Genomic DNA, 25,098 nt, shown 5'->3' on the forward strand with positions numbered 1-25,098 from the left:
TCACTGCCCACAATGATTTTGGAGCCCAAGAAAATAAAGTCTGTCACTTTTTCCACTGTTTCACCATCTGTTTGCCATGAAGTGATGGGACCAGATGCCATGATCTTCTTTTTTTGAATGTTGAGCTTTAAGTCAGCTTTTTCACTCTCTTCTTTCACCTTCACAAAGAGACTCTTTAGTTCCTCTTCACTTTCTATCATAAGGGTGGTATCATCTGCATATTTGAGGTTCTTGATATTTTTCCATGCAATCTTGATTCTAGTTTGTGCTTTATCATGCCTGGTATTTCACATGATCTACTCTGCATGTAAGTTAAATAAGTAGGATGACAATATACAGCCTTCACATACTTATTTCCCAATTTGGAACCAGTCTGATGTTCCATGTCCAGTTCTGTTGCTTCTTCACTTGCATATGGGTTTCAGGAGGCAAGGTAACTGCGGCTGCTAAGTCGCATCAGTTGTGTCAAACTCTGTGCCACCCCACAGATGGCAGCCCACCATGCCCCCTCGTCCCTGGGATTCTCCAGGCAAGAACATTGGAGTAGGTTGCCATTTCCTTCTCCAATGCGTGAAAGTGAAAAGTGAAAGTGAAGTCACTCAGTCATGTCCAACTCTTAGCTAACCCATGGACTGCAGCCCACCAGGCTCCTCCGTCCATGGGATTTTCCAGGCAAGAGTACTGGAGTGGGTCACCAGTGCCTTCTCTGGGAGGCAGGTAAGGTGGTCTGGTATTCCCATATCTTTAAGAATTTTCCACAGTTTGTTGTGATCCATACAGCCAAAGGCTTGAACATGGTAAACTAAGCCGAAGTAGATGTCTTTCTGGAATCCACTTGCTTTTTCTATGATCCAATGGATGTTGGAAATTTGATCTCTGGATCCTCTTCCTTTTCTAAATCCAGCTTGTACATCTGGATGTTCTCAGTTCATTTACTGCTAAAGCACAGCTTGAAGGATTTTGAGCTTTACCTTGCTAGTATGTGAAATGAGTACAGTTGTGTTTGAACATTCTTTGGCATTGCCCCTCTTTGGGCTTGGAATGAAAAATGACCTTTTCCTGTCCTGTGGCCACTGCTGAGTTTTCCAAATTTTCTGGCATATCAAGGGCAGCACTTTCTTGGCATCATCTTTTAGGATTTAAAATAGCTCAGCTGGAATTCCATCACCTCCACTAGCTTTATTCATAGGGATGCTTCCTAAAGCCCACTTGACTTTGCACTCCAGGATATTACCACTGTCTTTTTCTCTCATACATATTTTCCCCCCAAAGGGCCAGAAATATAGCTCTCAAGTAATATGAGATCATATTGATATGGATCAAAAATGTATATACTTCCAGCTTCTGATAATGACAGAATAACCTGTATCGGACTAGCCATCCCACTAATAGTATATACAGGTTTTTGGCAAAATAAAAAGCAATGACAAAAAGTACTTACTGGCAGTAGAAAGCAACTAAAAGCAGTCAATCCTCTTAAAGAAAGAAACCACACTGAGTGAAATCTACATTTAAATGGCTTTGACCTTGAGGGCTCCCTCTACCCAGCCTGGCAAATGGTTGTTGGGGCTCAGACTGAAAGCAATAGGTTTATTGGCTTTAGGAATCATAGAACTGACTTTGGGGTTGTCAGAATGACTAGGAATTCCGATAAGGATCTCAGAACAGGGACAGTCACAGAGTGGGAACCACTGAATATATAAATGAATACCTTCAGTCTTTGGTTGGACTTTGAGTGATGCTTGTGCAGGGAGATACTCCATGGAGTCCAGGAAGGAAACCAAAGCTGGAAGGCTGAGGACGTTGAATAGAGCATTCATCATCTTCTCAGTGTAAGGATATCCAGTTTAGAATTTTAATCCCCCCAGGTGAGAGGGAATTGCAAAATACCTTGGAATTTCCACTAAAACCCCTGAAGGTTCATGCTTTAGGAATAAAGACTATATCCTAGGACAAAGAGAAAAAATGAAACAAACCAGCCTTAGCAAAGCCTAGAGCTCAGTTTCCCTGTTACCTGGCAGTTAACTACCTGCTGGGATAAACTTAAGTACCATTTGGAGAAAGAAAATAAAATCTAAAGCCTCTCCAACATATTCACAATATTCATATGCCATCAGTAATTCCTTGACATGCAAGAAATAAGAAAATGTGACCGAAAGTCATGAAAATCAGCCAGTAAAAACAGATTAATAGCTGACCTAGATATTGAAATTGGCAGACAGGGACTTCAAAATTATTATGTGAAATCTGTTAATTCATTTTCCTTTGTGGCTAAGATGGTGAAGAATCTACCTGCAATGCAGGAGACCCAAGTTCCATCCCTTGGTCAGGAAGATCCCCTGGACAGAGGAATGGCTACCCACTCCAGTATTCTTGCCTGGAGAGTTGCATGGACAGAGGAGCCTGGTGGGCTACAGTTGGACATGACTGAGTGAATAACACACAAAGCATAGCAATGGGTTAAAATATGGGAAGTTTCAGGAGTAATATGAAAACTATAAAAAAATGAAAATCATAAGAACTGAAAAAATAAAATATCTAACATTTCAAAAAAATTGTATGGAACAAATAGCACATTTAACACAACTCAGTAATAGAAAGATGAGAAAATTAGCAGAAGACATGGACAGACACTTCCAAAAAGAATATATATAAATGGCCAGTAAGAAGCTGGCAAGATACTTAACACCGTTAATCCCAGGGAAATGAAAATTGAAATCATGAGATACCTCTTTATGTCTGTTAGGATTGCTAAAATGGAAACATCTGAAAACACCAAAGACTGCCAAAATTTGAACTCTCCTACATTGCTGAGGGTATATGGAAACTGGTATAATCACTTGGGAAAATTATATATTAATTCTTTATAAAGTAAAACATATACTAGGTCAGCAATTTTATTCACAGGTATTTGTCCAATGGAAATGAAAACATATAGCCACAAAACAAAGATTTTTTCATTATAGCCAAAAATATAAATACTCTAATGCCCACTCACAGATGAATGGATTAAAAAAAATGTTATATTCAACAATGGGATATTACTCAGGAATGAAAAGGAATGAAATATTAATACATGCAACAACACAGATGAATCTAAAAAATACGCTGAGCCCCCTCCACCATCTCTTATATGAAGTTTGAGATTATATACGACAAGACTTAGCTAAGGTGACTGAAGTTGGAACATGGGGTCCCTCTGGGTGGTAAGAGGGGAATTTGATGGAAAAGAGACAGGAGAACTTTCCTAAGCATTATTGGCATTATTGCTCCATAAGTGTGTATACATTTGTTAAAACTCATCAAAACTGCACTTCACACCTGTGCATTTGATTGCATGTACATTGTAATTCATAGAACTGATGAGAATTAAAAAGTAGCATAACATAGTGTTTCAATACGCTGCATGCAAGAGCTGAGGTCAGGCCGCCTGGTTTCTAGTTCCGAAGGCAGTGAACTTCAGCAGTTAATCGCATGGCTGCTCCATCAGACGGAACTGGAGCTCTGCATCACATTGCCAGTATTTTGTGATTTTGTGAACGTAGGCAACTCACTAACCTCCTTTAAGCTCCCATTAAATGGAGATTATAAAATTAGTGTGTACTTTATGAGTGTCCTTAGTATAGTGCCTGGCATGTGGATGCACTCAATACATTTAAGCTGGAGTAATTATTATTAAATAGCTCTTCGGCTTGACTTTCATTTCCCTAATGCAGTCATGAATGCTGGTATAACCATGAAGATTTTGTGAATTAGATATTTACAAACTGCAGTTTCTGCAATCTAAATAATGCAGCAATATTTAACAGCATATGATTAAGTACACTATCAAATCCTATTTTAGTTATCCATTTCAAACTAAGTAACTAATGATCTCTTTGCCAAGAAAAAATATTCACATATTCACTTTAAAATACTTGTCTTGATGCTCTTATAAAAAATTTAAACATAGAGAAATTTGAACCTAATTTTTTTCTTAATAGTTTCACCTTCTGTTTCACATCCTATAATCACTTTTGATATTTTGGTATATATCTTTCTAGTACATGTGTACTATACATGTAAATGTGGGTGTGTATGTATGTGTGTTTGTATTACATTTGTAAACAAAATTGTGACTATACATAAAAAATAGATAAAATATATATGTTTAAAAATAGATACAATATGTTGTATATGTATCACATATTGTATCTAGTTTTTAAACCTGGCATTTCACTTAGAAATCTTTTCATATTTAGGACTGACTACTATGTGGATCACAATCTAGTTTTTAAACCTGGCATTTCACTTAGAAATCTTTTCATATTTAGGACTGACTACTATGTGGATCACAATAAACTGTGGAAAATTCTGAAAGAGATGGGAATACCAGGCTGCCTGATTTGCCTCTTGAGAGACCTATATGCAGGTCAGGAAGCAACAGTTAGAACTGGACATGGAACAACAGACTGGTTCCAAATAGGAAAAGGAGTATGTCAAGGCTGTATATTGTCACCCTGCTTATTTAACTTCTATGCAGAGTACATCATGAGAAACGCTAGGCTGGAAGAAGCACAAGCTGGAATCAAGATTGATGGGAAAAATATCAATAACCTCAGATATGCAGATGACACCACCCTTATGGCAGAAAGTGAAGAGGAACTAAAAAAACCTTTTGATGAAAGTGAAAGAGAAGAGTGAAAAAGTTGGCTTAAAGCTCAACATTCAGAAAACGAAGATCATGGCATCTGGTTCCATCACTTCATGGCAAATAGATGGGGAAACAGTGGAAACAGTGTCAGACTTTATTTTTTGGGCTCCAAAATTACTGCAGATGGTGATTGCAGCCATGAAATTAAAAGATGCTTACTTCTTGGAAGGAAAGTTATGACCAACCTACATAGCATATTCAAAAGCAGAGACATTACTTTGCCAACAAACGTCCGTCTAGTCAAGGCTATGGTTTTTCCAGTGGTCATGTATGGATTTGAGAGTTGGACTGTGAAGAAAGCTGAGCACCGAAGAATTGATGCTTTTGAACTGTGGTGTTGGAGAAGACTCTTGAGAGTCCCTTGGACTACAAGGAGATCCAACCAGTCCATTCTGAAGGAGATCAGTCCTGGGTGTTCATTGGAAGGACTGATTCTAAAGCTGAAACTCCAATACTTTGGCCACCTGATGCCAAGAGTTGATTCACTGGAAAAGACCCTGATGCTGGGAGGGATTGGGGGCAGGAGGAGAAGGGGATGACAGAGGATGAGATGGCTGGATGGCATCACCAACTTGATGGACGTGAGTTTGGTCCATCATGCTGTGGTTAATGGGGTCTCAAAGAGTCAGACACGACTGAGTGACTGAACTGAACTGAACTTGCATATCAAGTTGACCTGTTCTTTTTTAACAACTATATAATAGTTCACAAAGTAAAATTGCTATGTGAAAGAGTAACAAAACTTATGAGCTTTTTCTTTTTTTTTTTTTGTAAGAGAAAAATTATATATGTGAATGTGCGTGAGTAACCAGTGAAAGAGCAACAAATATCAGACTGCTGAAGAGTTCTCTAGGTGGGAGGGTAAATAGTAGTATGCATACTCTTCTTGCTTCTCTATATTTTTCTTTTTTTACATAAGAATACTAGTTATTTAAAAATTTACACAAATATTCCATCTAAGGAGTTTAAGATAATATTATTTACTACCATTAACAGGGCATATAATGTTATATTATTCAAATTCCATGCATAACTCTGTTAGGTACAGCCATTCTTGACACTGATTGCTAAAGAAACGGGCTTGAGCAGCATATGGCTTGTAAAGGTAGAATATGAATTTCAGCTAGGTTTACTGAAACACTGTAGTATAGAGTTCATTTTGCTGTGACGGTCTTTGAGGCTCAGGTTTATTCTCAGATTTTATAGGTCTGCAATCAGTGATGTAGGAAAGCCCAGATGAGCTTGTTTCCCTAAGAGACTTGTTGAGCCAAAACGTTTCCTTTTCAGTCAGTGGTAGCAAAAGCCACTTAGTCGTTTAGACAAGTTACATGCCCCTCAGTGAAAAATTTCCCATTCAATATCTAGTTTCCTCTCAAAATAATGATAATAGTAAACAATGATCAATTACATGGTGTGGTGGACTATGAACTATCACAGTTGTGTGCTCAGTAGCTCGGTCGTATCCAACTCTTTGTGACCCCATGACTGTAGCCCTCCAGGCTCCCTTGGAAATGGAATTTTCCAAGAAAATACTGGAGTAGGTTGCCATTTCCTTCTTCAGTTATTATTGGACCACTAATATCTTGGTCGATTTTCACAGCCCAGATTACTAGTACTCTCTCTCTTTCATTCTCGTAACCCTTCGTTTCAATCTTGCATTTCCTTTCTGTCCAAGGAACTCACTCACTAACAACTAGATTATGTGTGTTGGTCTTAGCCCCCTACCTACGTTGCTCGCCCCTAATCTAGTCAAATGAAGCTTTAATTTCCAGTGGCATCAGGTGTGTGTTTTCAAAAGGTCATCCTCGTTGTGAAGGGCAGCGATGAAGCGGGGCGAGGTGAGATTCAGAAAGCTGGTGAGACCCGGGCTTGGGGAGGAGCAGGGCCTCTTCGGCGAGCAGAACTGGAGCAGGAGCTTGTGGAGGTTCTCCTTTCCATGTCAAGAGAGTGAGGGCCGCTCTTCTAGGCACTTTTCCAGACGTGAGCCACTCTTGCCCCCCATCTAACCCCTAGATACCTTGCAGATACCTACTGTATCTGTGCCGTTCCGTTGAGAGGGGAAGGAACTTAGAGGTCTGGGTCCTTCTTCCACAGCTTTACTGTCTCAGTTTTACCATGATGGCAAATGTTCCCAAGTGCCTTTTATTCTCTTGCTTCTTGACCTTTTTTCTTCTACGACCTCTGGTGTACTGGAGGCAGCACTTACCACCTTGGAGACAGAATCAGTAGCATTTCTTCGCAATCCTGTGTTTAGGTGACATGGAGTTGATAGCTTGAAATGGACATAGTGGGAGTATTTCCAATTGAAGCTGGAATAGACTACAAATCCAGGCTGCAGTACCAGCTAAGGATCCTGTTGTTTAACGTTAAACTGCATTGCCGTTTCCTGAACCCTGCTCCTTCTGCCGACCACACGAACTGGAGGCACAGAGAGAGAATTGGAGAGAGGAGAAAATGGTGTTTAAGGGACTGAACACCGTGGGTTTCCTTCCCCCAGGGGTGTGGGGATTTCTAAGAGGAAAAACTTGAGTTCCTTGGCTTTCCCTGTTCCAGGTGGTGCCTTTATTTCCAAAACAGCAAACATGGGCTAACTTTTTTCTCTCTCCTGCAGTGGATGGCTGTATTCACAGAGCAGCTGGGCCCTGTCTGCTCGCTGAATGTCGTAACCTGAACGGCTGTGAAACTGGACATGCAAAGATCACGTGTGGCTATGACCTGCCTGCAAAATGTGAGTTCAGCTCTTTTGAGTACTGTTTCTAAATCAGATGAGCATTCTTGTTTTATTCCTCAGGTGTGTAACTGGAGGAGGAAGTGGCAGTGGCGGTGTCTAAATGTGCTTGTATTGAGATTTTGTACATGGTAATGAAGTGTGTTTTTTGACATATATATATATAGTAATGTTTAATTGTAGGTGTTTTTTGTTCAGATCCTCAACAAAGTGTCTCTGAAACAGAAAAATAAAAATATGAGCAAACTACACCTTATAGTATTTAAATGCTGTGGAGTGACAGCTTCTAGAAATGATGCCAATTTCTTATTCCTTGTTCAGGTTTCTTGATTGTGGATGTGTTTAGAGCAAAGGAGATCAAAGTGATGTATTGTGTTTTCAGCTGCCATGGAAAGGCTGATTGGCAATTACAGCCAAAGCATCTGTCACGCTTGGCTTTCAGGAAAAGCCAATGGAATGTGGTTGTCAGAGTGAGAATGTATTTGCTCTTTAGAATGTGGAATGGTCAAAATTTCCATTATATTTGAATGGAGAAAAGTATTGCATTTGATTGACCTTGTTGCTTAGTCGTTTAGCCAACTGCGTAGGGTGATGTGGAATAGAAAATACTGAAAGAGAAGCTGGTTAAAGGCACCGATGTTTTGTATCACATAATCTTCAGGGCTTGGGGGTGGAGGTAGAGGGTTTCATTGTACCATTAAGCCGTGCACTGGTCTGGAAATTGGGAAACCAATTGGTTGTTTTTTCCATTCACCTGCTTTTTACGATAACCTTCTGGTGAACACTTTTTGTGGGGGTTAAAAATGAAGTTGATTTCTTTTTACTGTTTTAATCATGGAGAATATGTGACTAAAATGTTATAACACAACCTTTGGACTCTATAGACTAGTTATAGGAATGAATTTGTCATGGACATGCGTGAGTGGCGAGATCAAGTGTGTTATATTTTTAAGACTGAAGTATATTTAAATTTGAGGATTTTTAGTGAGTAGTAATATATTAAAATGATATTATTTGTGGAAATTAACAATACTACATTCTGGATTCCACACAGTGTATTGCTAGTGAAACTACGTCTGTTATATACTGCTTAATTTTTCCTTTAATGGCTTCTCCTTTTCCTTTCCTTGTTTTTTTTGTGTGAAAGAGTCAAATCATGGGCCAATGGCCCTCACTCTTGCTTGGAAAGTATATTTATGTCATGTAAGTCCTCTGCGTGCAGTGGTATTCTGAGCACTCCCTCTGACTCAGAGGCCCTGAGTATTAAAGGAGATTTCCCTTTCTGGGAGGATAGAATTCCCTATTTACCAATATTGGTCTCTCTTCCTTCTTACTGCCATACTACCTTCGTGATACAGTCAACTGATTCCACCCTGAGGACAAGCAGATTATTGATGATTTTCAGACTGGTGACTGTCCTTAAACCAATGAATAATTGTAGTCTCCTATTGATTCAGTACTTTCTTTCTTATAAGTTAAAGCACAAATCAAAAGTTCTTCAGCCCTGAGATTTCTGAAGACAGATAGCCTCAGAATGATTAACTATGACCAAATTGAATGGTGGATCTGTTGTATGGACAGACACCATGATCATTTTGTTTCATGTGGCTGCTCCCGTCTGAAATCCCTCTTGTATGAGCTTCCTTGATTGTCATTCAGCTCAGTTCAGGGTTGTTGAAGGCTTCTACAACACCAGACACTGAGGTACAAAGATCAGTGTATACCTGTGCTTGAGGAATTCCATGACTGGAATTCCTGGGCATTCCAGGGCAAATAAGTCTTTGTAGAACAAGGACTCTAGCCATGGAAAAGTCAATCGCCAGAACTCAGTACGGAATCTCTGTGAGCTGAGATACTGAATCAGATGACACACCAGCCCAGAGGGCACATCTAGGGGGAAAAAGGAAAATCATCCAGCAGGGTAGCAGTTCCCAGACTAGGATGGCAGAACCACCTCAAGAACGCCACAGATATGGGGTATTTGTGAATAGATCTCCGTGTTTCTCTATGTTTAATGAGATTAATGATCTACATTAAAAAACATAAAAACAATGAAAACAGTAAGAAATAACAGCTTAGACTTTGCACACTGCTCCATAGTGTATCACAGTACTTTCACCAGCCCTTGTGTTTTAGATTATATTTTATAAACATTCTGTGTGTTCATTTTCCTTTTCCCTATCCCTGAGAGATGTTTTTCTTTCTCATCAATTTGGTTCATCCATTTCAGAGTCATTAACAATTCACAGATGTGCTTTTGTAGCGAAAGAATGAAAAGGGAGCTCATTACATACTGTTTGGGTCATTTTTCCCTTCCATATTTAATAATTCCATGACAGTTTGACAGCAGAGTCTAGTTCCTATCTGTCCTCTGTGACAGCGGTTTTATCATTTAAGGTACTAAAGCCAGTCATCCAGTCACCAGTGATAATATCTTCGTGCATCAGCAATTTGTTTGCAAAATGCTGTTGTCTGGGTTACAGACAAACTTGGTAATTTTGGACTGGTCTTTGCTTCCTTCATGCTTGCTAAATTAATCTATTCATAAGTGCTTGTATTTGAATTAATTATACTTAGAGTCTGTATTCTGTGATCCATCATAATCGGTGGAATGATAAGCCTCAAAGATTTAGCATTTCTTCACTACTTGGGTATTTTAAATGATTTTCTTTTTTTTTGACGTAGAATGGCCAGTCATTCTTATCAAAAGTTATCTTATGAGTGGAAAGAATATTGGTCAGTATTTTAAGGAATTGACTTAGAATGTGAACGAAGGACTGTTTGTATGATTTGACCATTTGATACATTCTCTTTTATAATACTAGGTTTTTTTTGGATTCATAATAAAATTTAGATTTCTATAGGTTTTTATCGTCAACCAGTTGGACATTTCTGTTCATGCTGTCGTCAATCTTTGAGAGGGTCAGCTTCTTGTAGCCAAGGCTTGTCCATCTCAATTTCAATCCTGGGATCAATATCTAGCATATGTGCCTAATTAACATGAACGAATGAATGGTTTCAAACATTTTCACCTGACAAAGAGGTTTTTGCCTGTTGCTTCTACTTCTAATTCTTGCCCTCCCGCAGTCCGTTCTGCCCAGTCTTCGTAGATGAATATTCCTAAATTCCAAGTCCCTGTGACTGTCTGCAGGCTCCAGGTGATGTGGGACCCTCCTTACCGTCTTCTGTCCTCCCGCTCACTCACACAGCCTGCTTTGCTTGATCTTTAATGTCTTTTCATTAGCCGCCTCCCCTCCAGCTGGGATTCTGTTCTTCCAGATATATGTGTGGTTTTTGCCCTCACCTAATTCAAATCCTTGCTCAAACCTCACCTCGGGTATCACCCTAACTAACCTATTTTTAATTACTTCTCTACGTTACTTATGATTGTCTATCTGTAGCATTTAACCTTCAAATACACTGTGTCATTTACTTATTTAGTTTCTCGTCTGTGTCCCCAGATTGGAATGAGGGCAGTAGTTGTTTTTCTGCATCTTTTTCATTCATTGTTGTATCCATACAGAAAAAATGTATGGCACCTAATAGGGGCTCAAGAAATATTTTTGAATGAATGAATAAAATCTAACTCTGTGCTGTGCTTAATCACTCAGTCATGTCCAACTCTTTGTGACCCTTTGGACTGTAGCCCACCAGGCTCCTCCATTCATGGGGTTTCTCCAGGCAAGAATACTGGAGTGGGTTGCAATACCCTCTTCCTAAATCTAACTCTGCTCCTCTCCAAATCCTTCAGTGGGTTTTTCCTCAAACACAGACTTATTAGCCTGATTATCTTTGGCCTTCCATGATTTACTCTTCTATCTTGAGCTGCTTACAACCTTTTACATGATCTGAATTGCTCAAGATGGCATGTCTGTACATGGTACATGTGATCTATATTGGAGAGTTTCTAGAGAATTCTGTCTTCCTTTCTACTTATCTTCCAAACTCAGCTCAAATATCACTTCTGCCATGAAGCAACTCAACTAAAAGTACCTTCCTTTCCCTCAAAATCCAGAAGACTGCATGTTAACATGCTGAGAGCACATGCCACTTGCTATTATTATTGTTATTTATGCAAACTTTCCATCTTCCTAGAAGTCTCTTGTATAATGGATACTAGAGAAATGTTTGTCAAATGCTTTGATTGTTAAAGGTGGCAGACTGGTTGATAACTGCTGGTAGGAAAGGGAAAGTCGTTCAGTTGTGTCTGACTCTTTGCGATCCCATGGTCTGCAGCCCGTCAGGTCCTCTGTCCGTGCTCTGGGGAAGAGTGCTGTGGTGGGCTGCCATTCGCTTCTCCAGGGATCCCGACCCAGGGATCAAACCCAGGTCTCCTGCTCTCAAGGCGGATTCTTTACCAACTGAGCTACTAGGGAAGCCCCAGTTGCTGGTATGAGGGATGTAAATGTATACTAATATTTCTAAGAAATTATGAAATCAGTGTTAGTTATATATTGTGTTTTTAAATCATATTTTACCATACACCTAATTCCAAAGTCTTTTATCTAAGAAATTTAGTCTTTTTTTTTAACTATAGTTGATTTATAATGTTAGTTTCACGTGTATAGCAAAGTGATTCAGTTATTCAGTTATATATATATACACATATATATATATATATATATACACATATATATATATACACATACACACATAGGACTTCCCTGGTGGCTCAGAGATTAAAGCGTCTGCCTGGAATTCAGGAGACCCAGGTTCGATCCCTGGGTCGGGAAGATCCCCTGGAGAAGGAAATGGCACCCCGCTCCAGTACTCTTGCCTGGAGAATCCCATGGAGGGAGGAGCCTGGTAGGCTACAGTCCATGGGGTCTCAAAGAGTCGGACACGACTGAGTGACTTCACTTTCATTTTCATATGTATATATATTCTTTTTCAATTCCTTTCCATCATAGGGTATTATACTGAATATAATTCCCATGCTGTACAGTAGGTCCTTGTCATTTGTCTATTTTGTATACAGTAGTATGTATCTGTTAATCCCAAACTCCTAGCTTATCACTCCCCCACCCTACAACCATTTCCCTGGTAACCATAAGTTTGTTTTCTATGTCTGTGAGTCTGCTTCTAGTTTGCAAAGAAGTTCATTTCTGTTATTTTAAGAAACTTACTCTTAATGGACCTTCTTCTAAAGGTGAACAAATAAAAATAAAGAAGTCACATCAACTTTATTTGATGATTTTCATCATAGGTCACATATCTATTTTATTTCTTGAGAATGCACTACTTTTAGGCCTTAGGGCTGAATAATCATCAAAGATAAATGGGAAAATGTTAAATTTGTGTATATAAAATGGTGGACTCTGTTTTTTTTTTTTTCTTTAAATGCTTCTATTTAATCTTTGTACAACATCAAAGGGCATGATTAGCATCCAGCTCAGTGCTGTCCATTAATCATCTGAAGGGAAACTCTTGGGCGAGAGACCACAGCATAACATGTGTGAATGCCACAGAGTGGCAGGATCAGCTTCCTTAGGCCATTCCCAGGTGTAGTAATCATCAGATGATGGTAGCTTAAAAAAAGGTACTGTTGGTAATAATTAGGACTTCTCTTGTGCCCTTCATCAAGAAATCATAGTGCTCTGAGACATTCGCTCAGCAGTCCGTTTGAAATGTCTGTGAGGAACTGACATCGCAAATGATGTTTTCTTCCAACACAGAGAGAAATTCAGGTACAGAGAGTTTAAATCTGTTGCTCCCAGTAACAAACCAGGTCCGTATTACAGACGTGGCAGTGACCAAGTCGGTATTCCTGAGCCAGGGAGCGAGTCTGTGGCCAGTGAGGGCCAGGCCTGCTGCTTGTTTTTGTAAATAGAGATTTTGTCAGAACACAGACGTGCCCGTGTGTTTACTTGGTGTCTGTGGCTGCTTTCGTTGGACGGAGCTGAGCAGTTGAGACCAGGGTTGTCCGGCCACAGAGCCTGAAACATTACTGTCTGACCCTTTGCTGGAAAAGTTTGCCAACAACTCGTCTATGGTAATACTTACTTTTCATAAAGGAGGAAGCTGAGGTTGAGAAGGATTAACCGTTTACTGAATTTTATTGAATGTGTGTGACTTACTCAGATCACTGTTGATAAAAATGAGATTAAAATGCCTGCCATCTCTTCCTTGGGACAGCCCCTGCTTCTGTTGCTTCAACAGAACCTCATTTTGGGAGGAAGATCTGAAGTCTTTTTAAGTCTTTCAAATTATAAGACTACCTTGGGAAGAACCATGCTTGGCCGGGGGTGGGGGGGGTGGGGAAATAAATTGTTTTTCTCAGCAGGGCTGGAACTGGAGAGTGAATATCAAATGTCTGAAGGGAAAGTTAAGTCAAACCACCAGAGTATTAGGCAATACATCTTTATTCCTTGCTTCCTGCAGTTCTGTTAGTCAGTGTGCTGAACAGGAGCCTGTAGTCCTGAGGAAATTCAGTTTCTAGGGGTTGCTCACAAGATAGCTCTGAGTCAGTCCTCTGCAAAACATGACCTGATTTTGACTGCGTGGCTCCCTCAGCAGGTGTCTGATTGTGGCGGCGGCGGAGAGGGCTTGCCGCTGAATGTGACGGCCAGTCTGTGGCGGAGACCCGAGAGCCCTCGTGAGCCCCTTCTGAAATGAAATGCCGTATACTCCGTAAAGAGAAAAATGGCTTTTGAAGAACATAAAATCATCTTCCTTCCTGAAGAGAGAGATGAGATTTTTTTTTTTTCCCTCCTCAAATCAACCCTGATTGGCTCATTTTCCTTAAGGGCTTTAGGATTTTAATTTCTGTCTGAATCGATTTCTTTATAATTACCACCTCTTTCATTTATAGTAAATGAATTTTGTATAGCTTATCTCCTTTGTGGTCCTCATGATGAATATGGACGTGAGGAGGACAGAAGGTGTTCAGAATGGGCTCCGTGGAGAAACAGCAGCAGCACCTCCTGCGGACCGGTTAGAGATGCAAACTCTGGTGTCCCACCCCAGATGTACTGAGTCAGAGACTCTGGTTTTGAACAGGCTCTCACGCGTTCTAACGTGAAAACCATCACCTGGACAGTGATGTCATTCAGGGCAGAGCCCTTGCCTTTTGATTGCTCACCCAGCGCACAACACAGGCTTCCTTCTGGGTCACAGACTCGAGTTTCCTTTGAGGAGAACTCTGACATGCTCTACACTGCTTTGTGGCATTTTCACAGTTAGTGATGGTATCTGTGTTTAATTGTTTCCTTGTTTGTAACCAGTCTTCTCAAACAGGATAGCAGTTTAAGGAGAACAGAAGTCGTATCTGTCTCATTCACCCCTAGAGTCCTTAGCATCTGACATAATAAAGGCCTGCTTCAGAGCTGGAGGCTTTCAATACATGTTTACTGGAGGAATTAATGAAAGCCTTTTCTTTGTCATTGGCATAGCTGCGCTGCCATAAGCTGACTAACGGTACTCTCCAGATAAACCCGTGTGGCTGCAGAAATCTGCAGAGCTGGAACCACGGCCTCCTGCAGCGTGTCCTTTACCCTGTCATTAGGCATGCCGCTTGCGCAAAGACTAGCTTCTGCTGAGTCGCTTCAGTCGTGTCCGACCCTGTGCAACCCCATAGACGGCAGCCCACCAGGCTTCCCCGTCCCTGGGATTCTCCAAGCAAGAACGCTAGAGTGGGTTGCCATTTCCTTCTCCAATGCATGAAAGTGAAAAAATACAGTGAAGTCACTCAGTCGTATCCGACTCTTTGCAACCCCATGGACTGCAGCCTTCCAGGCTCCTCCATCCATGGGATTTTCCAGGCAAGAGTACTGGGGTGGGGTGCCAACTATCTAGCAGAGCAAAAAAGCACTTTTTTTTTTTTTTTTTGCTCAATTTGTTCACATGATACACATAGAATCTACACTTAGATTATGTTCTTTTTCTCTTTATTTGATTTGATCCATTTTGGTAACATTCCCCTAGTGGTTTTGTGATGAAATATTTAAAATTCTAATAGTAAATGGTATCTTTTAAAAATGTCTGCAGTTGGGGAGTAACTCGGTATTTACATGGTTGCTTTACTGGCTGAGTGTAATAGCTGCCTATCCTTGGCTTGGGCCAGTTGACATCTTAGCAGGCTTTCTGAGGACATCGTCTATACCTTCTTTTTCCTATGTGATCAATAGGAAATAACACCGTAAATCAATTCTGAGTGATAATGTAAATGGGCTCTTGAAGGCAATTCCCGCTGTGAAATGAGTAGTTAGCAGCGACGACAGTGGCATTAACTGCAGGGGGGGTAATCAGCCTTTGGATGTGTTTAATCAGAGTTATCAGCTAAGATTAAAAAGAGAGCTGCTGTTGTGCAGGGATCATCATTTTCAGGATTTAAAAGATGAATAGTTGGAGGTGTTCTCATAAATTAAAGCCATCAGAATTGCTTTGAGTAATTTAGGATGCTTTGAGGTCAGGCACAAGCAAACAGGAAAGGTTAATCTCAGAGCCACAGTACTTAATGGGCAGGAACAGCAGAATACATTTGTTGAAATAAGTAGCAGATACTGAGTTAAATGAAGATTTTCCTCAGTACTAAAATGTTTCTTAAGCTAACATATACTAGCATATATGATTTAAATATGAAGTGGGTAAACTTATTAACTGTGCTTGCCATTACTAATCCCAAAGATTAAATATTAGACCACTTGGTGGCTTGAATAGAGGTGTTTACAGATGAAAATATTGGTGAGACCAAGCTCTGCACTATGGAATAAAAGATTGGTTCTAGGTCAAGAACATTAATCATTAAGGTAGAGGTCCGAGAAGTCTTGAATCCAGGATATTCTAATTGTTGGGTCAAACCTTCTGAGCCTGAGTTTCCTCATCCATGATTAGCTGGGAGTGGGACAGTGTACATCAGGCAAGGTTGTTAAGGAGTAGACACAGAACTGCTTTTTTCTTTTTTTTTTCATGTGTCAGACAATTTATTTTATTTTCTTCATCACTTCACCCTTCCTCCCTTCATCATAAGAAAACACTTTTGAAATGAAAATTAAAATTGGATGGTTTTTATCGTCTTTTTTTTTTCATTTATTTTATTTTATTTTTAAACTTTACATAATTGTATTAGTTTTGCCAAATATCAAAATGAATCCATCACAGGTATACATGTGCTCCCCATCCTGAACTCTCCTCCCTCCTCCCTCCCCATACCATCCCTCTGGGTCGTCCCAGTGCACTAGCCCCAAGCATCCAGCATCGTGCATTGAACCTGGACTGGCATCTTGTTTCATACATGATATTTTACATGTTTCAATGCCATTCTCCCAAATCTTCCCACCCTCTCCCTCTCCCACAGAGTCCATAAGACTGTTCCATTCTCCCAAATCTTCCCACCCTCTCCCTCCCCCACAGAGTCCATAAGACTGTTCCATACATCAGTGTCTCTTTTGCTGTCTCGTACACAGGGTTATTGTTATCATCTTTCTAAATTCCATATATATGCGTTAGTATACTGTATTGGTGTTTTTCCTTCTGGCTTACTTCACTCTGTATAATAGGCTCCAGTTTCATCCACCTCATTAGAACGGATTCAAATGAATTCTTTTTAATGGCTGAGTAATACTCCATTGTGTATATGTACCACAGCTTTCTTATCCATTCATCTGCTGATGGACAGCTAGGTTGCTTCCATGTCCTGGCTATTATAAACAGTGCTGCAATGAACATTGGGGTACATGTGTCTCTTTCCCTTCTGGTTTCCTCAGTGTGTATGCAGAGCTGCTTTTTAATAGTGTAAGACTATAGATATATAAATTATGTGTGTGTGCATGCTCTGTGTCTGATGCTTTGAGACCTGCATAGACTGTAGCCCACCAGCTCCTCTTTCCATGGGATTCCCCAGGCGAGACTCCTGGAGTGGGTTGCATAAGGCTCTATTATTATTTGTAAACCATCCTGTACCTCATTTGCCTATTCAACCAATGTGTACTGCCACTTCCTCTGAGCTTGAGTACTCTTTTAGCCTATAGAAAAAATACAGTGAAGAAGACTGCCAAGGTCCTCTCCTCTTCCATCTTAGGTTCCAGCAGAGAGAGGTAGAAAATAAACACATTCACGTAAAAGCAGAGGCTCTCAGATGATGGTAAGGACGATGAGGAAAATAAAAAGTTCCATAAGAATGGACAGTGGAGGGAGGGAGCTGCCTTTCCCGTGGTGGTCAGGAAACGCCTCCTGGAGGAGGTGGTACCTGAACTGACTACTCTCTGGGGAGAAAGTCATTGCCACCAGATTGAAAGAGATCTACCACTGGGTTAGGAAAAATCACTTTGCCCAAACTGTGGAATGAGACAGCTCATTCATTTTTTGGTACTTCTTCTTTGCTACAAGTATTCTGTTTCAGTTCTGATGTATATACAGCTTTAATTTTAGTTTACTTGTTGGAGGTAGTAGAGGTAATGCCACTACTGTGGAGCTGATAGGAATTTAAAAGCTCACTGACATGGAAGCAACCTAGATGTCCATCAGCAGATGAATGGATAAGAAAGCTGTGGTACATATACACAATGGAGTATTACGCAGCCATTAAAAAGAATACATTTGAATCAGTTCTAATGAGGTGGATGAAACTGGAGCCTATTATACAGAGTCAAGTAAGCCAGAAAGAAAAACACCAATACTGTATACTAACGCATCTATATGGAATTGAGAAAGATGGTAACAATAACCCGGTGTATGAGACAGCAAAAGAGACACTGATGTATAGAACAGTCTTTTGGACTCTGTGGGAGAGGGAGGTAGGGGATGATTTGGGAGAATGGCATTAAAACATGTATAATATCATATAAGAAACAAATCGCCAGTCCAGGTTCGATGCAAGATACAGGAAGCTTGGGGCTGGTGCACTGGGATGACCCAGAGGGATGGTATGGGGAGGGAGGTGGGAGGGGGGTTCAGGATGGGGAACACGTGTACACCTGTGGTAGATGCATGTTGAAGTTTGGCAAAACCAATACAATATTGTAAAGTAAAAAATAATAATAAAAAAATTAAAAAAAATTCAGCCATAAAAAAATAAACAAATAAATAAAAGCTCACTGAATCCTAACTAATTTTACAATGAAAGAACCTGAGGCTCCTAAAGATTATTTCTTCCAGGGTCCTGTGTTAAGGAACAGAAGCAACAAGAATCTGGGGTCTTGACTCACAGTATAACCCTCTAGAAAGAACACTAAAATGTACTGCCTCTCCTAGTCTCTTTGATCATACTAACTGCCTTATAGGAGTATTGTGAAAAGCTGATAAACTATTAAGTGAGATGATATACATAAACATATTTTTGAAATATTGATTTCTTATGGCACTTTATTGTTAATAGTAATTAAGATGGATGCATGCGTGCTCAGTCGTGTCTGACTCTTTGCAAACTCATGGACTGTAGCCCATCAGGCTCCTCTGTCCATGGGGTTTTCCTGGCAAGAATACTGGAGTACATTGCCCTGCCCTCCTCTAGGGGATCTTCCTGACCCAGGGGTTGAATCTGCATCTCCTGCACTGCAGGTGAATGCTTTACTGCTGAGTCACAGGGGAAGCCTCGTTATTTAGATAAGCTATATGTAAATTATGGCACTCTTGAGTTCTACTAGTAAAGTTTACCACAATAATCTACTTGGACATATGCAGCAGTGTCTGACAAAATGTGGAAATCACAAATAGTCATTAAGAAAAATCTTGTACTATCCTCAAGACTCAGACATTTTCTCCAGCTTCTTTCCAGCATCTCATCCTTAAGGAAAGTCAATTTCAGAAACTTCAGACGGCCCTGCTTTGATTGGAAAGAAACGTCCACAGGTTCTTTGGTATTTCTTCTCGCTTTGTGTGTGGACTCGACTTAATGACACCCTTCTAGTGAATGGAATGTGTCAGAATCCTGGAAATTTCTTAGGTTAGGTCACAAAAAGACTGTGGCTTCCACCTTTCTTGCCCTCGCTTGCTTTCTCCACCTTCTCTCTCTCTCAGATCTGTTTCCCAGGGATGCCATAACAAATTGCCACAGACTTGATGGCTTAAAACAGTGATTTATTCTGTCACTTCTGGAGGCCAGAGGTTCAGAAATCAAAGTAAAAACTCTAGGGAAACATCCCTCTGCTTCTTCCAGCTCCTGATTATGGCAACATAAGCCCAGTGCTGGTCTCTGTCTTCACATGGCCATCTTCCCTATGCTGCTGTTTGTCCTCTTTTTCCTCTAAGGACGTTTATCATTGGGTTTAGGGCAGTCCTAATACAGAATGATCTCTAAGTCTTGAGATCCCTAACTCGGTTATCTCTGCAAAGACCCAAATAACTTCATATCCACTGGTTTCGCGTCTCAGAACATGGACATTATCTTTTTGGGATTGCCGTCTAACTCACTGTACACTCTCTTGGTAAAGTCAGCTCCCATGTCATGACATGGCCTTGAGAAGAGGAACGTGAGCTGCTCTGTTGTGAGAGACCTCAGACAGCCTCTGGAAGGGCCCTTGCAGTGGGGAACTGATGCCTCTCTGTGACCTTGAAGGTGGATCTTCTGAGGTCTGTCAGCAGCCATAGAAGTGAGCTTGGGAGTACACCCTCTGGCCTCACTGAAACCTTCAGATCTCCTGGGCTGGTAGCTTGACTGCAGCATCATGAAAGACCCTGAGCCAGAAGCACACAGTTAAGCTACTCTTGAATTCCTGATCTATAGAAATTAAGATAATAACTTTGTTATTTTTAAGTTTGGGCTATTTGTCACACAGCAATAGCTAACTAATTCAGGAACTATGGCCACAAACTACATGAAGCAGAGTGAGGTGCCTACCAACAGAGTGGGTGGGGTCTACCACATTTTCTCAACACCCAACCTACCAAGCTGAAGGGTAGGCCTAAATGCAAAATAGAATTTGGGGCTAAAGTTACACTTGCATTTTAAATTTTAAACATGCAATCATACCCCTTCACGATATCTTCTGTAGACAACATACAAGATTGGAAAAATGGTTATGAATGGAAACTTCTGTCCTTTTCATACTAATAAAAAAGAACAGGACATGAAGCCCAGCTTAGTAAGGAAACATTGGGAGGAAAATCATACAATTTGGTATTAATATTTACCTGATATGCTTTAAGTGTTGTTTAGCCTTTGTAGTTATCAGTCATTCATATATATATATATATACATATATATATATATGTATATATATGTATGAGGAGGGTTAAAAAGTTGGCTTAAAACTCAACGTTCATAAAGCTAAGATCATGGCATCTGGCCCCATCACTTCATGGCAAATAGATGGGGAAATAATGGAAACAGTGAGAGACTTTATTTTCTTGGGCTCCAAAATCATTGCAGATGGTGACTACAACCATGAAATCAAAAGACTCTTGCTCAGTGAAGAAAAGCTATGACAAACTAGACAGCATATTAAAAAGCAGAGATATTACTTTGCTGACAAAGGTCCTTCTAGTCAAAGCTATGGTTTTTCCAGTAGTCATGTATGGATGTGAGAGTTGGACTATAAAGAAAGTTGAGAATTGATGCTTTTGAACTCTTGAGAGTCCCTTGGATTGCAAGGAGATCCCACCAGTCAATCCTAAAGGGAAATCAGTTCTGAATATTCATCAGAAGGACTGATGCTGAAGCTGCAATACTCTGGCCACCTGATGTGAAGAACTGACTCATTGGAAAAGACCTTGATTCTGGGAAAGATTGAAGGCAGGAGAAGGGGACGACAGAGGATGAGGTGGTTGGATGGCATCACCAGAGTTGGTGATGGACAGGGAAGCCTGGTGTGCTGCAGTCCCTGGGGTCACAAAGAGTCGGACACGACTGAGCTGAATATCGATATATATTAAACTGATAGGAATTGCCATTTTCGTTTTGAGAAGAGAAATTCTGCTCCTGTGTGTGTTGGTGCTGTTAACTGAATGAAGCAGAGGTGCCTTTGTGGCTGGGCCCTTCCAAATCTGTTTGCTGGACTTGGTGGTATGATTTCCATTAGCACCTTCTTTTTTCAGAACCACCTCGAGTTTGCTCCATTTCTAATCACCCGCTATTTGTGAAATCCCTATAATTTCCTAAGGGGCTCTGAAGCTTTCCTTTCCCTACCTGTGACATTTGAGGTAAGATTTATTCCCCATCTGTATTTGTTCTGCTTAGTGAAGATCATCAGAGACAACCTTAACTGTATTTTTACAAATTCTCTTTCCAACTGTGTGTTTTGTATTTAGAGTTCAGATACCCCTTTGAAGGTGTGTGGAGGACAAAGGGCTGTTTTAAAAATCCTTTCTCTTTATAGACACTCAGTTTTTGTTTTCTTTCATCATGGCACATAATACCAAACTATTGTCTTTCTTCACATGGCCAGGTGATTTTGTTCCTGTTTTAATGTTATTCCTCTGCTTAGGTGTGTCACATACACATGTATACATGTACACACACACATATAGGGCTTCCCTGCTGACTGAGATGGTCAAGAATCTGCCTGCAATGCAGAGTTTGATTCCTGGGTTGGGAAGATCCCCTGGAAGAGGGCATGGCAACCCACTCTAGTATTCTTGCCTGGAGAATTCCATGGACAGAGGAGCCTGGCAGGCTATGGCCCATGGGGTAGCAAAGAGTCAAACATGACTGAGTGACTTAACACTTCCACTTAAAAAAAATTATATATATATACACACACACATATATACACACACACACACACGTGCATGTTATTTTTCATGTATTCCATTAGAAGTATATTCTTATGCTGAACACGTATTTCCTTCTGCATTATAATGTGTTTTATATTAACTCAGGGCTTTTTTCAGTTTGTGTAGCTATTTGGAAAAGCATTCTGGAAGGGTTTGAGGACGCTTTGGTGGAACTGGGATGGAGGCCTTTAGGGATGCCCTGGAATGAGTGTACCTTGCATCCACCAGTCTGTCTGGTACATATTAAGTAGTGGTAAGTGTTTCATTCAAACACTGGTTGGTTCCTAAAATATGTGCCAGGTGCTTGGCTCATCTTTTAGAAAAGGGTGATATGCAAAACAGACAAGGACCTTGTCCTGCTGGAATTGAGTTGATCTGAAATGAACACATGACTTGCCTAAGATCACACAAGTTTAAGTGATAAAACCTTGCCAGGAATCCAAATTGTCCATTTTTCCGTCTATGATCCTTTCATCTTTTTCATGGGGGTTTTATTTGGGGCCTTGCTTTTGAACTGTGGTGTTGGAAAAGACTCTTGAGAGTCCCTTGGACTGCAAAGAGATTCAACCAGTCCATTCTGAAGGAGATCAGCCCTGGGATTTCTTTGGAAGGAGTGATGCTAAAGCTGAAACTCCAGTACTTTGGCCACCTCATGTGAAGAGTTGACTCATTGGAAAAGACTCTGATGCTGGGAGGGATTGGGGGCAGGAGGAGAAGGGGATGACAGAGGATGAGATGGCTGGATGGCATCACTGACTCGATGGACGTGAGTCTGAGTGAACTTCGGGAGTTGGTTATGGATTAGGGAGGCCTGGCGTGCTACCATTCATGGGGTCGCAAAGAGTTGGACACGACTGAGCGACTGAACTGAACTGAACAGTGGAAGAATATATGCTGGTGTTAGCCTTTTGCCTCATGCTATTTTGGGGGTTTCCTATGCAGAGACCAGTGGAAATGGTCAGTGGATTCTGACTCACTTGTACCTTGGGGGTGGGGAGGAGGGCATGACACACAATTCTCTGTCTGTTAATGTAAATGACTCTGGAAAACCTTTTTCTAACTTGGCATCAGGGGTACAGGCCTTTCTTAACTTGGAGCCAGTGTAACAGCTGCCTGGCATTTTCTAGTGACACATAGAGCATATTCCCATAATCCCTATGAAAGAGTTTGAGATTTCACCTTACTTAAGAGTAAGGCAGACAGTGATTTATAAACACTTTTTTTCAGTGACTGTGATTTGATATCCATATGTTTTAGGAAGAAAAATCTTTTGGATCTCTAGTCCCTCAATCAGAATGTCAAACATGCATTATTATATTACACACTGTGGAAACCAATTGAACAGACAAACGTGTTACCCATCTATGGTTCATCCTGTTCCTTTTCTTTAGAAGCACCTTTTAAAAATAAGGTTGACCCCTGTCTATTGAAGCATCTGTACCAAGCTTTGTTTCCCATACGTAAGACACATGGGTGGCATTCAGGAGTTCTGGCCTGTCCTCTGGCACTGTGGCCTCTCTGGTCTTATGTTTACTTTTCCTTTCCTTTTCCCTTTAGGCTTTTGTAATTCCTTGTCAAATTTTTGTTGAACTCTTTGATTGATTTGTGGTGTAATTCATTTTAAAGGTAGAATTTGGAGCTTCCCCAAATCAGGATCAACCCATGAGAAGTATTTAGATGGATGCCCTTACTGTCCAGAACTTTCTTTCTGTTGATATTCTCATCCCAGTCAATGGTTAAACACATGGGCTTTGAAGCCTAGCATTCTTGGCTCAAATTCACTCTGGATTTGGGCCAGTTGTGAATCCTCTTTGGGCCTTTTTGGGCCTGGACATGGGAGTGAGCATAGCCCCCTCTCATGGGAGTGCTGAGGGTGATGAGTCAGCATCCGCTGCACTCAGAGCTCGGCCCGCCTCCAGGTAAGCACTGGAGCTGAGCTGTTTTCCCCTGAGGTCATCCTGCCCCCCTTATCTGAAATGTCACCCCATCACTCTCTCCTCTCTTGCCCTGCTTTACTTGATGTCATGGCCCTCATCTTCATCTGAGGTTATCTTATGCCGTATTCGTTTGTTTTTTGAATGTTTGTCTCTTCCACTAGAACATAATCTTCATGAGAGGAGGGACTTCACCACTGTATCTCCTGTCCTAGGAAGTCTTTGAAACCATCTGTGAATGAACAAATATATGCACACTAGAAATTTTAAGCTTAATGACTTATAATTATTAGCACAATTACTGGGAGAAGTAGGCTAAGGAAACAGTTTCGTGCTCTGCTTTCTTGGCTCTTCTAGGATCTTGGCTAATAGTTAAAAATAAGCCATGGAAATAGCACTAATATACTGGGAGGCCCTGCCTGTATTGACCTTTGGTGTGTCTACCAAGAATGCTTTAGGTGTCCTGTACTTGTACTCCTCCCACCCCACCATTTTTCAAAATTGTAGTTTAAGCAGTAGTGTCAGGATGAAATAAGGCAGAGAGGAAGAGCTTGAAAGAACCTCACCTGGGAGTCAGGTCCTAACTGGCCTGACGAAAAGCCAGTGGATTGACTGATTGATCTCCCATTGATTTAGTCTGGGTTCAGAGATGATTTCCAAGCTCAATTTATTTTTTAATCTCATTAAAGTGATAATTTTAGGGGTTTGCAATGTGCTGTGACCGAGTTTCTGACTGAGATCGCTAGCCCCAGCACTTAAAACTTGCATGCGAATGTGCTCAGAGGGGAAATGCCAATGCATGTTTCCTTTGTGTTCAAACCGTTCAGACTTTACGGTGAATAATAAAGCTTTACAGCTTGTTTTTCGCAAATAGGATGCTGGGGAGTTGCGGCAACAAGAGAAATCTATTTACTATTTTGTGTCCCAGTTATCTGTGCCATCTACCCCTTAATCGACCTCCAGAGCTAATTGTTGCTTGGGGTAGAGAAGGTAGGGAAGGAAGCATGACTATCAGTGGTGAGAGGAAATTAATTTCACATAAATAGAAATTTATTTTATCACAAGAAAGGTAAATTATCTGACCACTGGGCAAT

The 25,098-nt window shown here is 40.7% G+C and overlaps 1 protein-coding gene across 3 annotated transcripts in view; it reads left to right on the forward strand.

Moving 5' to 3' along the window:
* MACROD2 (mono-ADP ribosylhydrolase 2) overlaps nt 1-25,098 on the forward strand; it is a 2,330,645-nt gene that overhangs the window by 774,217 nt on the left and 1,531,330 nt on the right. For all 3 annotated transcript variants that reach the window (XR_009496772.1, XM_025000233.2, NM_001105029.1), the window contains 1 exon segment: nt 7,305-7,421. Coding sequence is in view for 1 of the 3 variants with exons in the window: in XM_025000233.2 (XP_024856001.1) it covers nt 7,305-7,421 (117 nt within the window). In the remaining 2 variants the exon portion in view is untranslated.

Source organism: Bos taurus, chromosome 13 (genome assembly GCF_002263795.3).
Source record: "Bos taurus isolate L1 Dominette 01449 registration number 42190680 breed Hereford chromosome 13, ARS-UCD2.0, whole genome shotgun sequence".
In the NCBI taxonomy this organism is placed as follows: Eukaryota; Metazoa; Chordata; class Mammalia; order Artiodactyla; family Bovidae; genus Bos; species Bos taurus.